Source organism: Electrona antarctica (genome assembly GCF_951216825.1).
Source record: "Electrona antarctica genome assembly, chromosome: 1".
Classification (NCBI taxonomy): Eukaryota; Metazoa; Chordata; class Actinopteri; order Myctophiformes; family Myctophidae; genus Electrona; species Electrona antarctica.
In genome coordinates, this window is record NC_136806.1 from 43,256,184 (window position 1) to 43,277,115 (window position 20,932).

Consider the following 20,932-nt stretch of genomic DNA (forward strand, 5'->3'; position numbering starts at 1 on the left):
AGTGTCCCATAACCTGATTTGATTGTTCAGCAACTGGAAGGCTTGAACCTTCATGTGTGTTTACCGTTCAAATCTCCGGCCGAGCCAATCAAATGAATCAACAGGAAACACATACTGTACGTAGGCCTATGTCTGGACTGGACTACAGTTATGCACAGAGTCGATTAAGGGAATTGAGAGAGGCAGAGGCTGCCGAAACGCTCTAGCAGGGTTGAACTGAAAGTGGCACCATAAGATGGCCCATAAAATATAGCTGATCCTCGCCCTAAATGCTGAACCATTCAGACTAAAGCCAATTCATGCTCCGAAAACAGCATACCCACAAGCTCACAATGCGTCGCATCTGCGCTCACGCCGTGAGCTTGGTTATTGATCACTCTCCATGTCACAGCGGGAAAAAACAACAACAACAAAAAATAAAAACTAACAAACAAACCAAAAAATATATATCTCACTCTCAGCTTGCGACCGAACACGATGACCTTCCCTCTGGCCTGCTCCTTGCGGAAACGCCACTCCACCAGGTTCTGTCCGCTGTCTCCCGGTAAGCTCATGTTGCGTCTGGCCACGGTGGGGTTGGCAGCTCCTGCCAGGATGTGAGGTTCTGTCTGGTAGTGGGTGTCCATCCCGTTGGCGTACGTGATCCTCAGAGAGTTGTCCACGCCCACCTGATAGCTGCTTCTACACTGGTCTGGAGACGGAGGGATGAAGCAGAAGGGCAATTAAAACACAGCAGAATGGGTAATTATGTGGAGGAATCTGTTATTAACGATCCTGGGGGATAATTGTGCTAAATGACTTTGAAGGCACTTGTTTCACATTAGAGTGTTTTCAGAATAAAAGGACCGAACTGAAGTGTCTATAGAAGGGAAAATGGGCCATCTGGATGTAAGCCCTACAGAAAACCATCTAGACATCCAGCAGTGGTGGAAAGTACATTTACTCCAGTACTTTACTTGAGTATTTCCATACAGGGCTGCTTCGATGCCTCTCGGCGACCAATGCGAGATTAGTAGATGTCGCACGGGATGCGCACGCACGCTGCTTGTGCAGACCACTCGTTGAAAACCACTGAAGAATGGAAAGAGTGTGTGAAGGTGTGTATGTGTTAGTATCAGCAGGATCAGAGAATGACAGAGAATCATCTTGAAAATAAAAGTGGTTACAGTACGCCTACTCTTTTACTTTCTCTCAATGGATAAAACCAACAACCACAGCTTAGCGCAGCTCAGTGGTCTCTGGATATTTGGATGTTTTTGGCACGGTTTAGGACAGTCATATTCTCGTGGAGGATTTAATCAAACAAAACTTATGAGATTAGAATATAATAAAACGATAAGAATTTGCTTGATGTATTGAAAAGGTGCCACCATGCTTTAATTGGTAGTCTCATCCTCCCCCGCCAGGGGAGGATTTAATCAAATAAAACGTATGAGAAAATAAAAAAGCGATAATGATTTGCTTCGACATCTGCACATGCATTGAAAAGGTGCCAGGCATGATGCCATAATGCTTTTTTGGTAGTTACACTAGTACAGTTGCACAAAAAAGTGCTGTTCAATACTCTCTTAGTATCATCTCTCTTCACTCTTAGGTATTTATTAATCCACCAGTGTATTCCAGTGTGTTTTTACCTTTTTTTGTCGAACCAGACGAGGGATGCATGATTACAGAATGTAAACAAAAAAGCCATGTGGACACGTCTTTATTCCACCCGGAAAATACATTTTATAAATCCGATCATTGTTTGTTTATTTAGTTTGGGCTGTTAAAAAAGCTTGTTTTGACCAAAAACGAGATAAATCCAGGCAGTGAGGCTGTTATTTACCTACAACAGGCTTTCCACCTCGCGCTCGGAGGAGGAGGAATACTACAACTGCGGGGGGTTGCCTGTTAATCAAGTGTGTCACAATATCCACCACTTAAAGCAGGCAGTGCAGCAGATGAAACATTGTTGTTGTGGGGAACAGAACAGGGGTGCAAAGTGTATTTATTATTGTTTATTTGTTCAATGGTGAGACCCACAAGAGATTTTATTATCTTATTTATTATTAAAAAATAAGATAAGATAAGATTGTATTTTTTTTTAGAGCTACACAGCACCCCTACCAACCTGGCGCCCTACCGTAGGTGGAGAACTGTCCCGCCTGTATCAAAGGCCGGGTCCTGTTTCCGTACTTCTACTCCACTAGATCCCCCTGTATTCATTTCAGTCATTTCTTTGTATATTTAAGTCCTCACTATGTAACTTTTTTAATGGATAACATTTTAATTTAAGCACTTAAGCAGGAAACGAATCAGGTAAGCAGGTTCAAATAGAAGAGGAACGGGATAGAAGAGGGACGTTACATAGTGCTGCACAATTTGTGTTTAGAAAAGACTAATAATACGCAAAGGTTTTCTATTTATTCACTGTATGTTTCAATGGTCAATGTCAAAAACAATTATTTCGCAATTATTTGTACATAATGACAATTCATCGTCAACTAAAATGATTGTGACAGCCCTTAAGCCCTAGTCTATAGAAGGAAAATGGGCACATCTAGATGTGAGCCCCACAGAAAACTAAGTAGACACCGATACGCTGCTTTTACCTTTAGTCATCATCAATGCCGTCGTCTGTCAGGCACCGCAGTGCTGCACGATTTAACCTCACCGCCACGATGACCCCACAAGAAAATTACATATAACCACTTTAGAGATAGCAGCTCAAATAAAAGCTTGTGCCTGTGGAGTCACACAGCATCTGAATCCTTCTGCAGCATGCATGTTGTGCAAAATTCCTAAAATGTCTATCTATCCTATATTGCACACTATATGACATGGTAGGAGGTAGTGGTGTCAAAAAATATCGATATGAATCGGTAATCGATTTTAACATGAACGATGCGACTACATCGATGCACGTGTGTCTGGATCGGTCAAAATAGCGTCTGCATCGGATCCTAAAGTTGTGAATCGATATAATTCAACTAACTGCGGGAAAAACACAGATCAAGCCCAAAGCGCCGAGCATTGCGACGGGTAGATAACTTGTAGATCTGCTCCAGCGCAGGACGGGCTCATGCTTATGACGCTCTTAACTAATAACTATGCATCAGTAGCCAGCGTCAGCGACAGTCACAACACACCAGCAGCATAAATAAACCACTCGTCGTCAGACAGGATACACACGCAGATACGACACAACTTTATTGCACACATCTGTGCTTTCATCCATGCTTCCATAGCCTTTTAAATCTTATTTCCCATCCACGGGCACAAGCAAAGTGATATCAGCAGCTTCCACCCGATCTGGATGGCGGTGGTGTTGTCTCATGAGGGTAGCTACCTTAGAGTATAAGGTAGCTACTAGTTAGCATGGGAGCTCAGCTAACATTAGTTTAGTTCTGGTCCATATCGTTAGAAGGAGTTCTCCTTAATAAAACTATGGTACTTTCCATCCGTTCCCCAACCCTCACACTCGATGCTGCGTTTACACGGGCAGACACAAAGACGAATGGGAATATCATTTGGAGCAGCTACACGTCTTTGCATCACACATGTTGTTAGCTTCCTTTAACAATGAATGATAGACTGTCCTTGCGTCTGCCCGTGTTTAATGGTCAGGGTTTCACTGTCCACAGCAGGCAGACCTGTCGAACCCAAAACTCAAAGACATGCCACCACCCTATAAATTCAAACCCACCTCTAGAATATTGCCAGCTAGCTTCAAATAAAAAATCTAAAAAAGGTTAAATGTGTCAGATTGCACCGTATCGTATCGAATCGCATCGTAGCCCATGCGTATCGATACGTATCGAATCGTCTTGTAAGGGAGAGATGCACACCCCTAGTAGGAGGCAAGCCGTAGTCTGTCATGTCTGTCATGTCCTAGACATGGGAGCCTCAGTGCTATTATTGTTATACTGAAGAACAAAATGATTAAAATGATTAATAGTTAGTTATGTTATTAGTTCAGAGACTTCAGACCATTGCAAACATCTGAAGGCTGAGAATATTCACTATCACAGTGGAGCCGTAGTTCAACAAGCATGCAGTGAAGAACAAGGTGTGTGTGTGTGTGCGTGTGTGTCTGTGTGCGTCCTACCCTGAGCCAGGGTGTAGAAGGCACGGATGGTTGAGGTGTTGGTGGTTATGCTGATCTCCTCCTCGCTCAGCGAGCTCTCGATGTCCACGGTCAGAGCACTGTATAAGTCTGTGTACAAGTTATTCACCATGCCGGTAGGGAAGGTCACATTCATTAGCCTCCCATCGCTGTCGTAGCTGCGAGGTGCAAGAGGAGAGAAGACAGGACATTCAATTATCACCACTCTTTAGACTTAGTGAACGAGACCGTTCTCTTTTCCTGTAATTCGAATGTCAAATGTCAATTATCACTCGGAAAGAAAGAGAGAATGTTCCCAATTTAGAGGTTGCCTGAAGAGGCTGCCATATCAAAGCACAGTGTTCATCAAACGCAGGCTGAGGGAGAATTCAGTGTGTCATCAGCTGTCAATTTCTAGATTAAAAACACACACTTGTGACGGTCATATACATTTTACATTAATTCAATTTGGATGATTGATGTGTCATTTCAGTGTCATTGACTGGGGGCTGTTGCAGTCGCTACTGTGGATGTCATTTATAATTATTCGTAATGTTACATAACAGCCTCAAACTGAACTACTGTATGACATTCCAGAAATTGTATTTGTTTATTTATTTTTTTAATTTAATGTATGCAAATCAATTCCATATGAAATAACTAGGACTTTATGTCCCTTTGCTGCAGCCACCTGACCTCTGGAAAATTAATGGATATTATAAGATATAGGTTTAATAAAATACTGCATAATTGAGGCATCCCTTTGGGTTATTACAGACCTAACAGGGCTCATTTTACAGATGGGAGGCAATTTCTTTTTAATTAGGTTTCAATTAATTGTGCACCCTAAAGCAGTAGGCAGGTAAGTAAGGACAGCAATTATAGACTCAACTGGTCCTGGGCTATGGGAAACAGACACACGCACACACGCACGCACGCACGCACGCACGCATGCATACGTACATGCACACATCACACACAGTTTTTCACCTCCAAGTTTTATTCACCTGATACTGCAAAATATAGCTGTCTAAATAGGTTGACAGTCAAGTGCCGGACTAAAGTGGAAGTTCATTAAATAAAACCTACAACTGGAAGCTCAACTCCAGGTTCTCCTTCAAGCAACCATGAAGGACATGCCATAACGTTCTATATTCGTTCTAAATATCAATTTAGAGTTTGAAACTGTTTATTATTCTGATGAGAATCACCATGAGGATATTGCAAGTGGCCCAACTAATTGGGCCACTTTAATGATAATATAACATCAATTTAAAAATAAATATAAAATTATGTGAAAAAGTAAATTCTTTACAACTTTGAAAAAATAAGTTTCTTTGTGATAGCGATAAATTAACTTAATGTTAGTTCCACTGATCGAAGCCGGAACACAAATAAATTAAACCCATCTGACCACAACCACAGCCAGTGAGAGGGCTGCAATCACTTTCCAGAGTTTCAAGTGGGCCCTGATTCAGAAAAGGTTGGGAATCGCTGGTTTATTGTACATGCTTGCAAAAAGTGGACAGTTTGTTTTGGCATGTGTAACACCCAGTATTGAACCCGGGTCACCGGTGTGGAAAGCTAACATCGTAACCACTAAGCCAAAGGGCATTCTCTATGATTTGTGGGACATATTGTACTTTTAGGCCATCAGGCTGAGGGTGTGAGCCACTCTACTACACATGCCACTCACTAGAATGAAGTCTGTTTGATCTGAACTAACTCATTTATAAGATTAAATCAATCTTTGGTGCTGGATCCATCCAGATAAATGTTTTACATCTCTCTGATAAAATAATAAATTGAAATGCAGTGTAATCCAGTTCAGTGGAGTTCTTGCTCATCCAAGTGACAAGCTCCTTAGGTCCTACACAATGAAGGCTAATTCCGACTTTGTCACCTTTCAACATTTTCATTTACAACTGAAAAAACTCAAAGTAAATTCAGTCAAGTGACAGGTGTGAGGAAGTATGAATTGAACTGAATCAGTTACTTTCTTTCTTTTATTATTATATTTTGAAAGACTATGGTGGGATGTTTTTTGTTTATTTTTTAAATCAGTGTATATAAACATAGTATAAATATATTACGCTTCTCAAAGTGGGATCTGAAGATCCTCAGGGTTCCTTGAAAATGGACCCTTACAGATCTGTAACTCTGAGTTACGGGGGTCCTTGACATTCAAAAGTTTGAGAAACTCTAAACTAATATATGAACTTAACACGGAGCCCGTCAGAAACGGCGAACACGGAGGGTTAAATTAGTACCCTAGCCCGCCAAACACGAGACTCTCGTTTTCCAGGGCTTTAATCCATGTTTTAATCCGATCGTATCATTAGCTACTGTTTGCTAACGCAACAACACAAAGTGGGACAGTGGCTGCGGCCATTTTGAAGATGCGCACGCATCCACTTCCATTCTAGGCCCTGCATTCAAAGCCCTGTATCTCAGAAACGACATTGAGGGGGCCGTTTCTGGTGAGAACAAGGGTTTTCAACAGCCTGTAGCAGGCGCTGTGATACTCGCGGTCGGGCTTTTCCACCACCAACCGAGACAACAACAACCACCAGGACACCACACACAGCAGTTTGTCACAGTAACATGCGATTACGGATATTTGGCTCTTCAAAGTAAGTGTTACGCGCGATAAAACCTTGGCAGTACGCTATTAATTAATGGCGGCGGATTAAGAGTTAACTTAATGTACTCACTCATAGAATGTTGTCCAGCCAATCTCCGAGGTCTTGGTTGCAAGCAGACCGTTGTTACCGTGGTAGGTGAGGAGCACCAGTTCCTGCCCCTGGGCGGTCAGGGTCTTCAGGCCCCCATTGGTCCCCATGCTCATCCAGATCACCTGGTTGTCTGGGGCGACGATGCGGACCGGCATGCGATTGGTGTCCCTGCGGATCCGCAGGGTGTTGCCGCTGCTGTCCGTCACCGCCGTGATGTCGTTATCGGCGCTGTAGCCGAACGTGTACTTGAAGTCTCCCGTGAGCAGGCTGGACGTGTGCTGGTGCGTTCCGTTGACGTCAAACACGTAAAGTTCCTGGGCGTCGGGGGAGGCGACCTCGTACTGCGGGCTGGATCCCGACGTGGTCACCGTCGGCCCGTTCCTGGAGATGGCCCGGATGCGGATGTTCCCCAGGTCCGCCACGTACAGCGCCCCGTCAGGGCCGGCCACCAGGGAGGATGGGGCATTGAGCCGGGCATCCTTGGCGTACCCGTCCCCCGTCTGGTAGCAGTCGCAGTTGGCGTCGTTCTTGCAGTCGCAGTCAGACAGGGTGCCGGCCATGTGGGTAATCTCGCCGTCCGCAGATATCATCCGGATACGACTCATCTTCCGCTCGTCCGTCTCGGCGACATAGAAGGCTCCGTGGTACGACACGGCGATGGCGACGGCCGACTCCAAAGGCGTCAGCAGCGCCCGTTGACCTCCAGCTACGCCGTGGTCCATTCCGGCCAGAGGGCAGTGGACCGGGCGCCCGGCCGCGATGCTCACCTGGCCGTTCTCAGTGATGCGTAGGACAATGTTGTTGTCCAAGACGTAGAGAGAGTTGTCCATGGGGCTGAAGGAAAGGTCAGTGGGCCACTCCAAGATAACCTGCAACATTAAACATTTAGATTTCAGACGTCAGTTAATCTGCCGTGACAAAGGACAGTGTGTTCTGTCATAATCTGAATCCATCTAGTCAAAAATGACCTCAAGAGGCATCCAAGGTGGTGCATCAGAAAGTTCCTGCCCACCCCCATGGAGAATGGGGTTACCATTCCTGCATAATGCCTCCGGCTTGACCGGACACTTGTGTTTGTAAGTGGGAAGCATTTAGTCTTTAGTAACTTTCTTGGTTTATGTGAAACTATAACAGCCTTTGTCTGTCTTCGATCAATCACATCGATCCATCACATCCAGCACATATGTTGAATTAAATGTAAATGCTATTGCATTTTGCATTTATTTGTGTCTCAAAAAATGACAAAAGAAATGACCTGAAGATTAAAAAGCATTTCTCTTATTTATTTATTTTCTTTTGTATTTGCCATTTCATTTGAATTATGAACGAATTAATGATGTGATATGCTTCACAGTGTCATCTTCAAACATTCAGTGACAGGTATCTTAATAGTCTATGGTCAATTAAAAAAAGATATTAAATATTAGACTAGAGTGCACTTGGGAGTCTCCAGAATGTTTGGTCATGATAATAAATCTAACAATCCCTCTTTTTGCTATGCTGTCTCTTATGCAGCATGCATAAGTGTAGTTAGTACTGGTCGGTAGAGTACTAGCGTCTTCTCAGACACTCCATGACAGGTCTTTATTCTGTAGTCTGTTGCCCCAGGGTCTTTATTCTGTAGTCTGTTGCCCCAGGGTCTTTATTCTGTAGTCTGTTGCCCCAGGGTCTTTATTCTGTAGTATGTTGCCCCAGGGTCTTTATGACAGGTCATTATTCTGTAGTATGTTGCCCCAGGGTCTTTATGACAGGTCATTATTCTGTAGTCTGTTGCCCCAGGGTCTTTATTCTGTAGTCTGTTGCCCCAGGGTCTTTATTCTGTAGTCTGTTGCCCCAGGGTCTTTATTCTGCAGTCTGTTGCCCCAGGGTCTTTATTCTGTAGTCTGTTGCCCCAGGGTCTTTATTCTGCAGTCTGTTGCCCCAGGTCTTTATTCTGTAGTCTGTTGCCCCAGGTCTTTATTCTGTAGTCTGTTGCCCCAGGGTCTTTATTCTGTAGTCTGTTGCCCCAGGGTCTTTATTCTACAGTCTGTTGCCCCAGGGTCTTTATTCTACAGTCTGTTGCCCCAGGGTCTTTATTCTGTAGTCTGTTGCCCCAGGGTCTTTATTCTGTAGTCTGTTGCCCCAGGGTCTTTATTCTGTAGTCTGTTGCCCCAGGGTCTTTATTCTGTAGTCTGTTGCCCCAGGGTCTTTATTCTGCAGTCTGTTGCCCCAGGGTCTTTATTCTGTAGTCTGTTGCCCCAGGTCTTTATTCTGTAGTCTGTTGCCCCAGGGTCTTTATTATGTAGTCTGTTGCCCCAGGGTCTTTATTCTGCAGTCTGTTGCCCCAGGGTCTTTATTATGTAGTCTGTTGCCCCAGGGTCTTTATTCTGCAGTCTGTTGCCCCAGGTCTTTATTCTGTAGTCTGTTGCCCCAGGTCTTTATTCTGTAGTCTGTTGCCCCAGGGTCTTTATTCTGTAGTCTGTTGCCCCAGGGTCTTTATGACAGGTCTTTATTCTGCAGTCTGTTGCCCCAGGGTCTTTATTCTGTAGTCTGTTGCCCCAGGGTCTTTATTCTGTAGTCTGTTGCCCCAGGGTCTATATTCTGCAGTCTGTTGCCCCAGGGTCTTTATTCTGCAGTCTGTTGCCCCAGGGTCTTTATTCTGCAGTCTGTTGCCCCAGGGTCTTTATTCTGTAGTCTGTTGCCCCAGGGTCTTTATTCTGTAGTCTGTTGCCCCAGGGTCTTTATTCTGTAGTCTGTTGCCCCTGGGTCTTTCAGTCTGGCCTGAGTCTGGTCTTTATTCTGTAGTCTGTTGCCCCAGGGTCTTTATTCTGTAGTCTGTTGCCCCAGGGTCTTTATTCTGTAGTCTGTTGCCCCAGGGTCTTTATGACAGGTCTTTATTCTGTAGTCTGTTGCCCCAGGGTCTTTCAGTCTGGCCTGAGTCTGGTCTTTATTCTGTAGTCTGTTGCCCCAGGGTCTTTATTCTGTAGTCTGTTGCCCCAGGGTCTTTATTCTGTAGTCTGTTGCCCCAGGGTCTTTCAGTCTGGCCCGAGTCTGGTCTTCACTGGCTCCTAGCAGAACTGCTTAATGAACAATATTCTTCTGTGACATTCCAAATGCGTTGTTCTCATATTATTCAGCAGGCATCGCAGCGTTCTGCTGACCTCCCAGAACATCACATACAGTTCCAGTCTCAGTCTCAGTCTCTCTCTCTCGCCTCCATGCACTGAAAACACAGATTGTCTTGCATTTTCCTAAAACAATGTATAGTTTCTTCTCTCCTCTCTATGTATGTGTGTGCATAATGTCTTCCACTATCATACATGATCATTCAAATGAAATGGAAACGTTTGGTACATCTGCTGTCTAGGCACTGCGGCTTGTTTCACCCTTTGACTTGGCACTGCTGGGTGGCTTGTAAAGTTGGTGATCTAAGCAGTTTAAAACTTATCCTACAATTGCACTTGTAAGTCCCTCCGGACAAGAGCGTCAGCTAAACGTCTAAAATGTAAAGCGGTTAAAGATAAAACTAATGAGAAAGCCCAAGGTCATGTGTGATGGAGCTCATGGGGCACGGAGGTAAAGAGCCCTCCGATCCTGTTCCAATCTCATTCTCAACAGCCAGGGCACTTTTAAAAATTCTCCTCCCACAGAGAGAACCTGATTATTATATGATGTGCCACAAACATATTCATTTTAATCTCATGAAAGCTTTTCTTGGCTTTTATTTTCTTCGTCATTATTCCTGGGTGCCAGGTCTGAGGAGGGTGACGGTAATGGGAAGGACAGGGCAGATACATTGGGAAGAGGACGGGGAGGAGCCTGGCAGCTCTGCTGTGGAACAAACTCATCTTGGTCTTCTTGCGCTTGGTATACTGACTACTGACCCGTTGGGCTTCTAGTTCTAGTTCACAGGTTTTCAAAGTGGGGGAAATAGGGGGGCATGGGGGGGGTAACAATCTAGCGCAACGTTGTCTCAGAGTTCCACACAGGAGCTAACATTAATGTCATGTCAGAGCCATGATTCCCTAGAACTGTGAGCAGAAATCATCACTGTGGATGTGGTGGTATTAATGTAGAGTGTGTGCGAAATATTCTTTTTTTTTTTAAAGATATTTTTTTGCGGCTTACGCCTTTTTTATTGGTTTTTGAAGGGACGGAAAGGCCGTGTCGGGCTCGGGAGTCGAACCCGCGGCACACTGCGACTGGATTACCAGTCGGGTGCCCAGACGGTTACGCCACCGCCTGGGCCTGTGCGAAATATTCTGATGGCAATGTGGAAGTTTGACTAATGACAGCCACGCTGTATCCAACTGGCCAAAAACATTATATTACGACCCTACTGCCACTTTAATTGGAGAACCACGTTGTTGGCTGGATAGGGCATGCAAAGTGATTTTTTAAATCTGTTAAGTAGTGTCAGCTCACTCAGCTGTACCAATTACAGTGCTGTGGCAAATCTGCTGATTAACATTAAACCCTCAGAATACCAAACAAGGCCCAAAAGGGCCATGATGTCAATTAGGGCTGGGCAAGGCAATTGAATATCAGAATATTCAAATACCTCAATATCACTATTGTGTTGTTTACAGTGGTGTATTATTGCCCACGTAATAATTTTAAGTGGGTAAAGGGAAATGCACTCCATATTTGGGCGTAACCTCCATGTGTCAATTGTGTCGTCATGGCATCAGGCACAAACAAACATGCATATTCAGTATGGGCGTATACTGTTGATATCAGCGATCTCCATATATGGGCATAAAAGGGACTGACAGATACAGAGATCCGACCGTTATGCCCATAATATGCATATAATCAATCAATCAATCAAGCTTTATTTATATAGCACAATTCAGACAAAAAGTGCAGTTCAATGTGCTTCACAGGAAGAAAAGAAAGGAATAAAAAAATATGGGACTGACGACTTCAAACTTGGCATGCGCAGTGGCAAGGACTCGAGGGAGTGCGGTGCCTGTTGGCTCGAACCACTAGTTATAGAAAAGTCAGGTAAATTCAGATAATCATACAGTATTTAAAGTCATACTGTATGACTAATTTTAGTAATCTATCGATTCATTTTAGTAGTCGTTTAGGGGACAAAACTGGTGGTCCGTTGTCATTACAGTGTCAGTGTGTATGTTTGGCTATTTTCACAGAATATTCCCTATTATGTCCAGCATAGGGACATTCATGTGGTTCAAGCTGGTCCTTTATATTATATAGTACTTCATTGCATGGAAAAGAAAACGTGATTTTTACTCAAGCCGTGACCCATACAAATTGGTCCGTGACACACAAATGGGTTCCGACCCACTGTTTGGGAAACAGTGCCTTAACCCCAGAATAGTATAGCACACCTACAAAAATCCTTGGCTGAGGTCATTAGAATTTCAAATGAGGAAACAGATTAATCTATAACAGTGGCAGCCACTTCAAAACAGGCTCCACAATACAGAGATAAATTATTTTTATTTGTATCTATCTTCTGCCATAACCTGAAAACTCATCTCTTCAAAAAACACTCTATGAGTTCCCCACCCTCTTTCTCTCCCACAAATCACACCGCTATTTCTAATATCGAACTTTTCAAACGGCACTGAAAATGCGCCTGTTTGTTGATTTAGAAAAGAAAACGTATACCTTTTCCCACTGGCTGTCCACCCCCTCCTCCTGACAAGCACTTCTCCATTATGCATGACCATTCCACAAACACAAGAATATTTGTTAGCTATATCAGGGATCTCATGTCAATCACATAGACATGCTATGATTTCTTCATAAAGTGCTGTGAGTTTGAAACTTGTGATGATTCCTGTTGGTTGCTTGTCGGTGAGATTAAGTGAAGGTTATTCCAGAGTTGAACTGATTGTAGGCGAGTCTGCATTTAATAACACCAGCAAATGTCCCAAACTTCAAAGTGAATTCTTAAACATTTTGTTGACACTCACTGGACAATCACCTGGAATCCACAAAACCCAGTAGTCACAGGTGTCAACAGTCTGAATGGATGTTATGTCTAATGTGTAGTCTACTGTCTGAATGAATGTTGTGTCTATTTTATGGTTTACTATTAGAATGGGTGTTGTGTGTGGCTGATAATGTATAGTCTACTGTCCTGTGCGTCTTAAATTGGGCTCAGAGAGATTATCCACTATGAACTTCATACTATCTATCTATAAAAGCACCGAAAAATATCTGTCAGTCAGTCATTCTGTCTGTCCTTCTGTCTGTAGCCTACACTTCCTTACAGATCACGTGGCACCAGTGAAATGCATGTTGGGAGGGACACAGATGAATGTATGGTCACAGTTTTCTGCACAACATTCCCCTTGCCTTCCCCACCGCACCGGCACCTCCCCTTTTGGTTACAGCGCTCTGCTGAACCACACAGGGAAACCTCCCGACACGGCTATACTACATACACGCTCAACACCCGACACCCGACACTGACACACAGGACTGAGGACGCCTCTCTCTCTCCTCTCTCTTGCTTTTCACTACATCATTCTGTCTCTCTCCGCATCAACAGAGCTGGCATTGGCCAGGCGCATACTACAGTTATTATTTAACAACTGCGCTATGTTCTTTCCTATCTTTCCTACACCTAATGTGAAACAATGAACAGCACAGCCAGTCGGCCACGGTCACAACGGAATGATTATCGGTGTGTCGGGGTGGCTCTGTTGGATCATAACATATCAATAATACCATCCACCACTCGATGGAAGGGGAAGACACATCCCGTGCCGTCGGTAAAATGCAATGATAAAATACATACAGACAGATGCAATGACCCCTTCAAGTGGTGCCTGTCGACACCACTTGAGTAAAGATGGCAAGAGATTCACACATTCGCTCTTCCGGCCTCAATAGCTCAGGAACGAAACATTCCTGAATCACAAAAAACATCTCATTCTTATCCTGATTAGATAAAGAACAAACTACAACTTCATTTGAAGCCCAAACAGCCAACCTCTGAGCGGTTAGGGACCGTCTACAAAGTGCAACACCGAAAGTGAAAATATTCAATAACTTCAATACTTAACTACATAACTTCAACAATAATTTCTATGCAGAATATTGCCAACAAATTTACATCACACATCAATGGTGTACTTATGATTGTACTACAGCATTTATTTGCGAATGAAAGGTTTAATTTATATAGGCCTACTATTAGTGAATACATTTTTCCCATTGCCTTGCATAGGAAAATCTAAAAGGCTTTTGGTTTTATTTGATCGGTTCACCAGTAGCCGTTAGGGTTAACGGTTGGCCACTCAGCAACATTATCTATCCGTCCATCCATCCGTCCGTCCATCCATCCATCCATCCATCCATCCATCCATCCATCTATATTAGCCTACTTTTGTGCCCAACCCAACTTCCCACGATCATCTGAAAACAATTCCCTCCCTATCAGTAATGTGATCAATTACATCGCATTACCCACACTGAACATCATTTGCTGTTCATATATTCAGAACGGTTAAGGACTAGTAACATAAACACTGTATACTGGACATTTGAAAGTAAGCCACTAGCTGGCACTGTGCTACATGTTAAGTGCCTTGAGACAACTTGTTGTGATTTGGCACCATAATTACAATCAAATTGAATTGAAATGTAACATGTGAGCTACGTGGGCCATTGGTTGCTCGGCACTTCAATCACCTGATTGATGTCCATGCTGCTGTCACAGGTAAGGGGGCGTGCAGACGTGAGGTCGTTGGAGCCGAGGAAAGTGGAAATGATGCCGTTTTGATCCACCTTCCGGATGGTCGTTCCGTCTACGAAGTAAATCAAGCCATTCTTGTCCAAAGCGATGCCTGTTGAGACCAGAGGTGGAAGGGGAACGAAAGAGGGGGGTGGGGGATGAGAAAGGTAAAGTGAGAACGGAGGTGGATGCGACCGATGCTGCATCTCGCCACCACTCACATGACTCCGAGGACGGAACACGACGGATACATGTGTCGAGTTTGCCTTCCCATTATTCAGGTCACTGAAAAAAGCACAGCCATCAATAATTGACGGGCTGCTTTTCTGCTATTAAATAATTTCTCGGATAGAAAGTGGGAAAGGCTGTATTCATACGGTATACGAGTGTATTTCCGCCTGGCTCTCTTTATCTAACCCCCCACCCCCCCACTCTCCACCCCTTGCCCCGCCCATTCCCGAGGTCTAAAAACAGACCCGGGAGCCGTGCCTGTGTGTCATCGAGTGGTGCGTTTGTCAGGACATTTTGTCGTGCCTGCAATCATCCACAATCTGTCCTCTGTTTGAGGAATGGATGAACACCAGGGAGGAAATGACAGCATCAGACAATTTTTGTTGAAAGAGGTGAGAAACAAGCGGTTGCCATGGTGACGTGGGCACTGGGCAACGTACTAAATTGTCTGACTGACTGAGTGTTGTTGGGATCAGGAGGTTCAGAGGGTTGCAGGTGATCCAAGGGCTGAGTTTCCTGCTGTCGACTTGTCCCACATGGGGGAAAACATTAGCAGGCCGTGCCAGCCCCATATCCCTCTCTGTCTCTCTCTCTCTCTGTGTCTCTGTCTCTCTCTCTCTCCATGTCACTGTGCTGTCTAAAACCAGCAAGATTGGGAATTCATTTAAACCTTGCATGCTTTCTCTCCCTGCTGCTGAGAAACAAATTTGGACATTACCGCACTTAATACATTGCTTATTCACAGCTTATGTCATATATCAATGGTCTATATAAACATACACCATTTTCCCGTTAATGGCTCTATTTTATTTTGCAGGCTCCCCATAATCATTAAAACGTTACTGACCATATCGAATAATTGATTTGACGTTGACTATACTGTACATCATGGGGCCGCTTTTCCTCTGGGCCGCTAGACTTTTCAATCCATACTTTTAAACACATAACCAGTGCAATACAGTCATTATGTTGGAACGTTTCAAGTCTCTGCACATTGACTGTCATACTGCACTAAAATCACTGATGACTTCCTTGATTTGCCTGGTGAGATTCTGGTGTGTATATTTACAGTGAGCCATAGTCAATGGGCTAAAGATGTCGGACCAACCGTATGGTCCTATAACACAGGGGTTCTCAACCCGTGGGTCGCGACCCCTCGGGGGGTCGCCAAATTATTTTAGGGGGTCCCCAAATTATTAAAAAAAAAAAAATTAAATTTATTTTCACGATTTTTCAAAAATAGCAGACCTACAAGCTCGTAGCGCGCCACTCGGTGGCGCGCTATGAGCTTGTAGATCTGCTATTTTTCAATAGCTAAATTATAACAATGCTTAAAACACCAAAAGGGGTTCCCGCCCAAAATGGTTTAAGGTTATTGTAGCAGTCAATTTATATTGGGGGTCGGGAGGGGGCGGGGCGGGGGTCCCCAAAAACGTTGAGAACCCCTCCTATAACACACTACTGTGATTTTAAACCAAATTCTAAACAATTAAAAACACTTATCTCAGGAAGCTGGTTGTATCGCATCTATATGGTTACATTAAGGTTAAACATCAATCTTACATCCTGGCTTTATCTCTAGAGTATGATTTGTATTAGAAAGAACTACTTAAATCCTATATATAGTACTTCACCAAAAATAGCCAATCTACACGCTGTGAACAGTGAACTTCTATATTTGCCGAATGTACGCTTCAGAAAAGGGATGCCTGGGTTCGTCTGGTTAAAAGCTTCTGATAAAGTTGAGTGGTTTGGTTTGACCCGTGGGCCAGGTTGCTACCTGCTGAAACATTGATGGCCTATAGTGATCCTGCTGTGAATCCTGGAGAAGCTTTTGACAGTCTAAGATTCTCAGACATTTGAAAAGTCACATTTGAGCAGAGTTCAGCATAAAATGTTTGAAGGGAGAAGAAAATGGAGCCATCTGCTCTATGTTCTTGCCTCCGCCCCTCCATTGTTAGAGACTCTTTGTGTTAGACTCAACTTTGCACAGAAACCTTTCAAGCCCCCAGCAGAGGCTGAGCAAAGACAATTGGCATTCAGTGCTGGCAGCGACTGATGAAAAAAAAATGATTTTTTCATTGTGACGGTCCATTACGAGGTTCCGTGGATAGCAGAGTTGTGTATCTCACATGAGCACTGCAAATCAAAATCTGTCACAGTTACTTGCTGTACACTTCTGCCAGCACACACTTTAATTTCTTCTGACTGTCAATTTCTCTCCAAGAATTTAAGCACATTTTAACGAACATGAGCCAGTGAAGGATTTTTTTTATTATTATTATTATTTAACCTTTATTTAACCAGTAAAGAAGAGGCAAAATAAGTGACACAGCTCTGCCAGTAGTAACAATAAATACAAGACAATAACAACATGCAACACTCATAAATACATTACCCACTACCGAAGAAGCTCAAAGGGAGAACAGGAACGTCTAATAAGGCAACCTAATAAAGGCTAATATATAAAAACTAAGCAACGAAATTTGCTAATAAACTAAAAAGCAAGAGAACCAACATTTGCTATATGTCAAAGCAGGAGCAATGTTTGGGAAGTGTGCCCATGGCAATTCTTTTAAAGCTCACTAGGGGAATTACAGAAGCCAGTTTGAGTCTAGTCTGTAGGTCATTCCAACACCAGGGTCCAAAAAAAGCAAGCCATTTTTTTCTAGCCTCAGATTTTGTTGGGGGCACGACATAGCGCAGCCAAGCATTTGATCTGAGGTTGAGAGAGTTTTGGACAAGTTCAAATTTAGAACAAATGTAAAGTGGAAGATTACCAAGAATTGCTTTATAAGTGAGAAAATACCAATGTAGCAACCTGCGAGACGTTAAGGAGTACCAACCCACTAGGGCGTACAGTGATGAGTCCTATAGTTGGTTATGAACCTCAATGCAGCATGAAACAGGGGGTAAGGTTTGCTCAGAGTTGAGGAACTAGCAAAACGGTAGACAGTATCACATAATCACCTAAAATGTTTCTAGCGGTGCCTCGTGGATATGCAATAGTTTAAAGTAGAATTTGGCCTTGAGTGCAGTTATTGAGCCGGTATTACTGCTTCTGTTCATTACATTCAAAATCACACTGGTTGGATTTTGTTTTAATCAACACAACCCTACATCTGAGTCCAGTGAGTGATTGAGTCATGGTGGGGGAGTACCTTTGGGTCCAGTGAGGGAGGCCTCGGTGGCTTTGCCTCCATCCCCACAGTGATTCTCATCAAACGGGAGGCAATGCTCCCCAGTCCCAGCCACCACCTCCGCATTGGTCTGCAGGTCCTTGGTTCCGGTCAAGGACTTCGGTCGGTAGAGCCTCCGAGAATTGGTGTCAGACACGTACAACAGACCAGTCACTGGATCAGTGGCCAGGTAGTAACGGTGTGCAGGGTTGTTACTGTGGTTACAGGAAAAGAGTAGTTGTGTCTGTCAATGCAGATATTGTTTAAAAACACATCAACAGCCGCATGTGAAATTGTCAAAACAGATGTTGAAATGTATAATGTAAAATGTGTGATGCAGGTAAGAAGAAGAAGAAGAAGAAGAAGAAGAAGAAGAAGAAGAAGAAGAAGAAGAAGAAGAAGAAGAAGAAGAAGAAGAAGAAGAAGAAGAAGAAGAAGAAGAAGAAGAAGAAGAAGAAGAAGAAGAAGAAGAAGAAGAAGAAGAAGAAGAAGAAGAAGAAGAAGAAGAAGAAGAAGAAGAAGAAGAAGAAGAAGAAGAAGAAGAAGAAGAAGAATGACAACCTCTCCACCTTTTGGTGGGAAATCTTGCAATGTCTGGTTAATTAATTTAGTTTGAATAAAATGGAGCTCAATTAAATTGTATCATACTGTTTTCCCTTCATACAGAAAGATAAATTATGACATTCAAATGGATAATAAACGTTTAGGGAGTTGAAATTTGAATTTCTATTTTTATCAATATGAAAACGGTATTAAGATTTGTGCAAGTATTCTCCATGGCAGAGAAACAGAGAAAGCTAGAAAGATAAAGAGAGAAAACGAGGAAGAGAGATAAAGGGGGTCTGTATCTTACTGAGTGTGTAAGATACTTGTATCACAGGGACAGTTACAGGAATAATGTGAGGTATACCAACAGATGACAAAGTGGAGATGACAACATTCTAGATTATTCAATTGTCAGTCTTCTGTGCTAAGGACAGGCAAAAACTGGTCGAGTTGCATCTGGCTCTGCTTATTGACATCCTTTTAAAAAGTTTACAAATGGACCGCTCACCACCTCAGAATGAGTTAGCAAGGATTAGTAGTGGAAAAATGCCTTTACATATCAGCTGGACACAAGCGTTTGTCTTCAAATTGACTATGCACGTTCAGCCAATTATAGTACAGGATCTTATTTTGTCCATGCACTCATCATACTCAGTAAAAACAAGACATTATGAATGTATTAAAGGTCCACTCAGTCATTCAGTACCGTCGGAAGGAAATTGCAAACAGAGCACATGGCACGTGCAGCCGCAGATCCTTCCTATTTAATTTATTTTCTGTTATAAAAAAGTAGTGGAGTGCCCGACTGCCCGTGTAGGCCACTAAAAGTCCATGATTGGAATCAGCAGTCAGTCACAGTCGACTGACAGTCTCTCAGTTTAATCGTCAAATGGTTGAATAGTATTGGTTAGTTGATTCGGATTCAACTCGGAATGAGGGGTTGGGTGCAGCCCTACCAAATAGATTCACATGGACATCCAGGTATTTTGCTTATGTATTGTAAAAGGTTAAAAGGTAAAGGTAAAAAAAGTAAAGGTTTCCACACAAATATAAGAGAACGTCTTGTTAGCTTTGTTGGTTGACTGAAGCCATGTGTGTCATACATTTCACACACACACAGAAAATCGGAACGCTAAACAAATTTAATATAAAATATGATTCATATTATTATGTGAGGCATAGCTTATGATAAATATATTTATTATAATATAAGATAACATTGTAGCTACAGTATAACGTTTGCTAAACATCAACTGAGCAAACCTTTAACCTTCCTCAATGCAATGTATTACAAAACAGGTGCTTAGGGGACATTAATGTGATCCATTTAAAAATAAAGAGTTTAATTTTAAGGCGATAGATTGAGCTTTGCGGGACACACTCAAATTTAACGATACCTCAATCAATACTGGATGGATTTGGAAGAGGATAAAGCAAGGCTGTTAAAGTGAACATGGTGATCACAGTCAAACATCTACAGTGTATAATACAATGAAACTGAATCATAAAACCCCAACAGCTTTTATGAGTCAAACCAGATGCTTCAAATAACAATAACAAAAAATAGATCAAATATATCAAATTCCTATTAAAAAAATCACTGAATAAGAGATTTTAATAGAGATGGAGACAGGGAGGATATGAAGACATGCACAATGTACTGTACCTGTGTCTAAAGTCTTTATTTCTATGGGAAGGCAGGAAGGAAAGCAGTGAAAGAAGGAAAGGAAATTGAGGTGAAAAGTGTCAGATGTAAAGACATAGGTTGACATTTTAAATTTCAGTCAATTTCAATTCAGCAAAAGCATAAAATGTCACGACTTTGTTCTTGAAGGGGCCGTGCTTTTTCATGTAATGTTTTCATTTATTTTTAATCATTCTTTTTGATTTTTAGAGGGGTGCCGGAGTAGGTTCTTTTCAATCAAAAATAGCAGATCTACAAAACGATCTTATAGATGTGCCGTTTTAGTTGAAGAGAAAAAGGAGGTGATTGATTGAATTCTTTATTAGACAGAATGACAGAAATGGAAACAGCGTGAGGTTTTCATTGTGTATTGATCTAATAAAATCTAATAAACATTTTCAATTTAGAGTGACAACAATCGTGAGACAGCAATGTCTCGAAATTGTTTAATTAAAAGACGAACAATTCAAATATTAGCCTGTCATATTTGAAAATAACATGTTTTGGATAATTTAGTGACTAAAACTGAAAGCTTGTGTGATAGGAGTCAAGCATTTTCCTTTGTGAATTGGATTAGTTTCATTTAGAGTGCACTGTGCACTGCAGCTGTATGATCTTCAAACGTATAAAGATAGGATCGGGACCCTGTATCAGCAGATACAAATTAAATGACAGTACTTTGGATATGGGGCAAAAAAACAAAACAAAACGTGACTGAACGTACCTAGCTAATTATCATAAATTATTCAAAAACACATTAGCTCTTAACTTATT

The 20,932-nt window shown here is 42.6% G+C and overlaps 1 protein-coding gene across 1 annotated transcript in view; it reads right to left on the reverse strand.

Annotated features, from left to right (window-relative positions):
* Positions 1-20,932, reverse strand: part of LOC306923713 (teneurin-3) — a gene marked incomplete at both ends in the record, with an annotated part of 232,390 nt that overhangs the window by 13,098 nt on the left and 198,360 nt on the right. The window contains 6 exons of the mRNA XM_079501976.1: positions 456-691; positions 4,091-4,266; positions 6,802-7,691; positions 14,476-14,630; positions 17,911-18,143; positions 20,141-20,161. Of these exons, the coding sequence (XP_079358102.1) occupies positions 456-691; positions 4,091-4,266; positions 6,802-7,691; positions 14,476-14,630; positions 17,911-18,143; positions 20,141-20,161 (1,711 nt within the window). The remainder of the gene's footprint in view (positions 1-455; positions 692-4,090; positions 4,267-6,801; positions 7,692-14,475; positions 14,631-17,910; positions 18,144-20,140; positions 20,162-20,932) is intronic.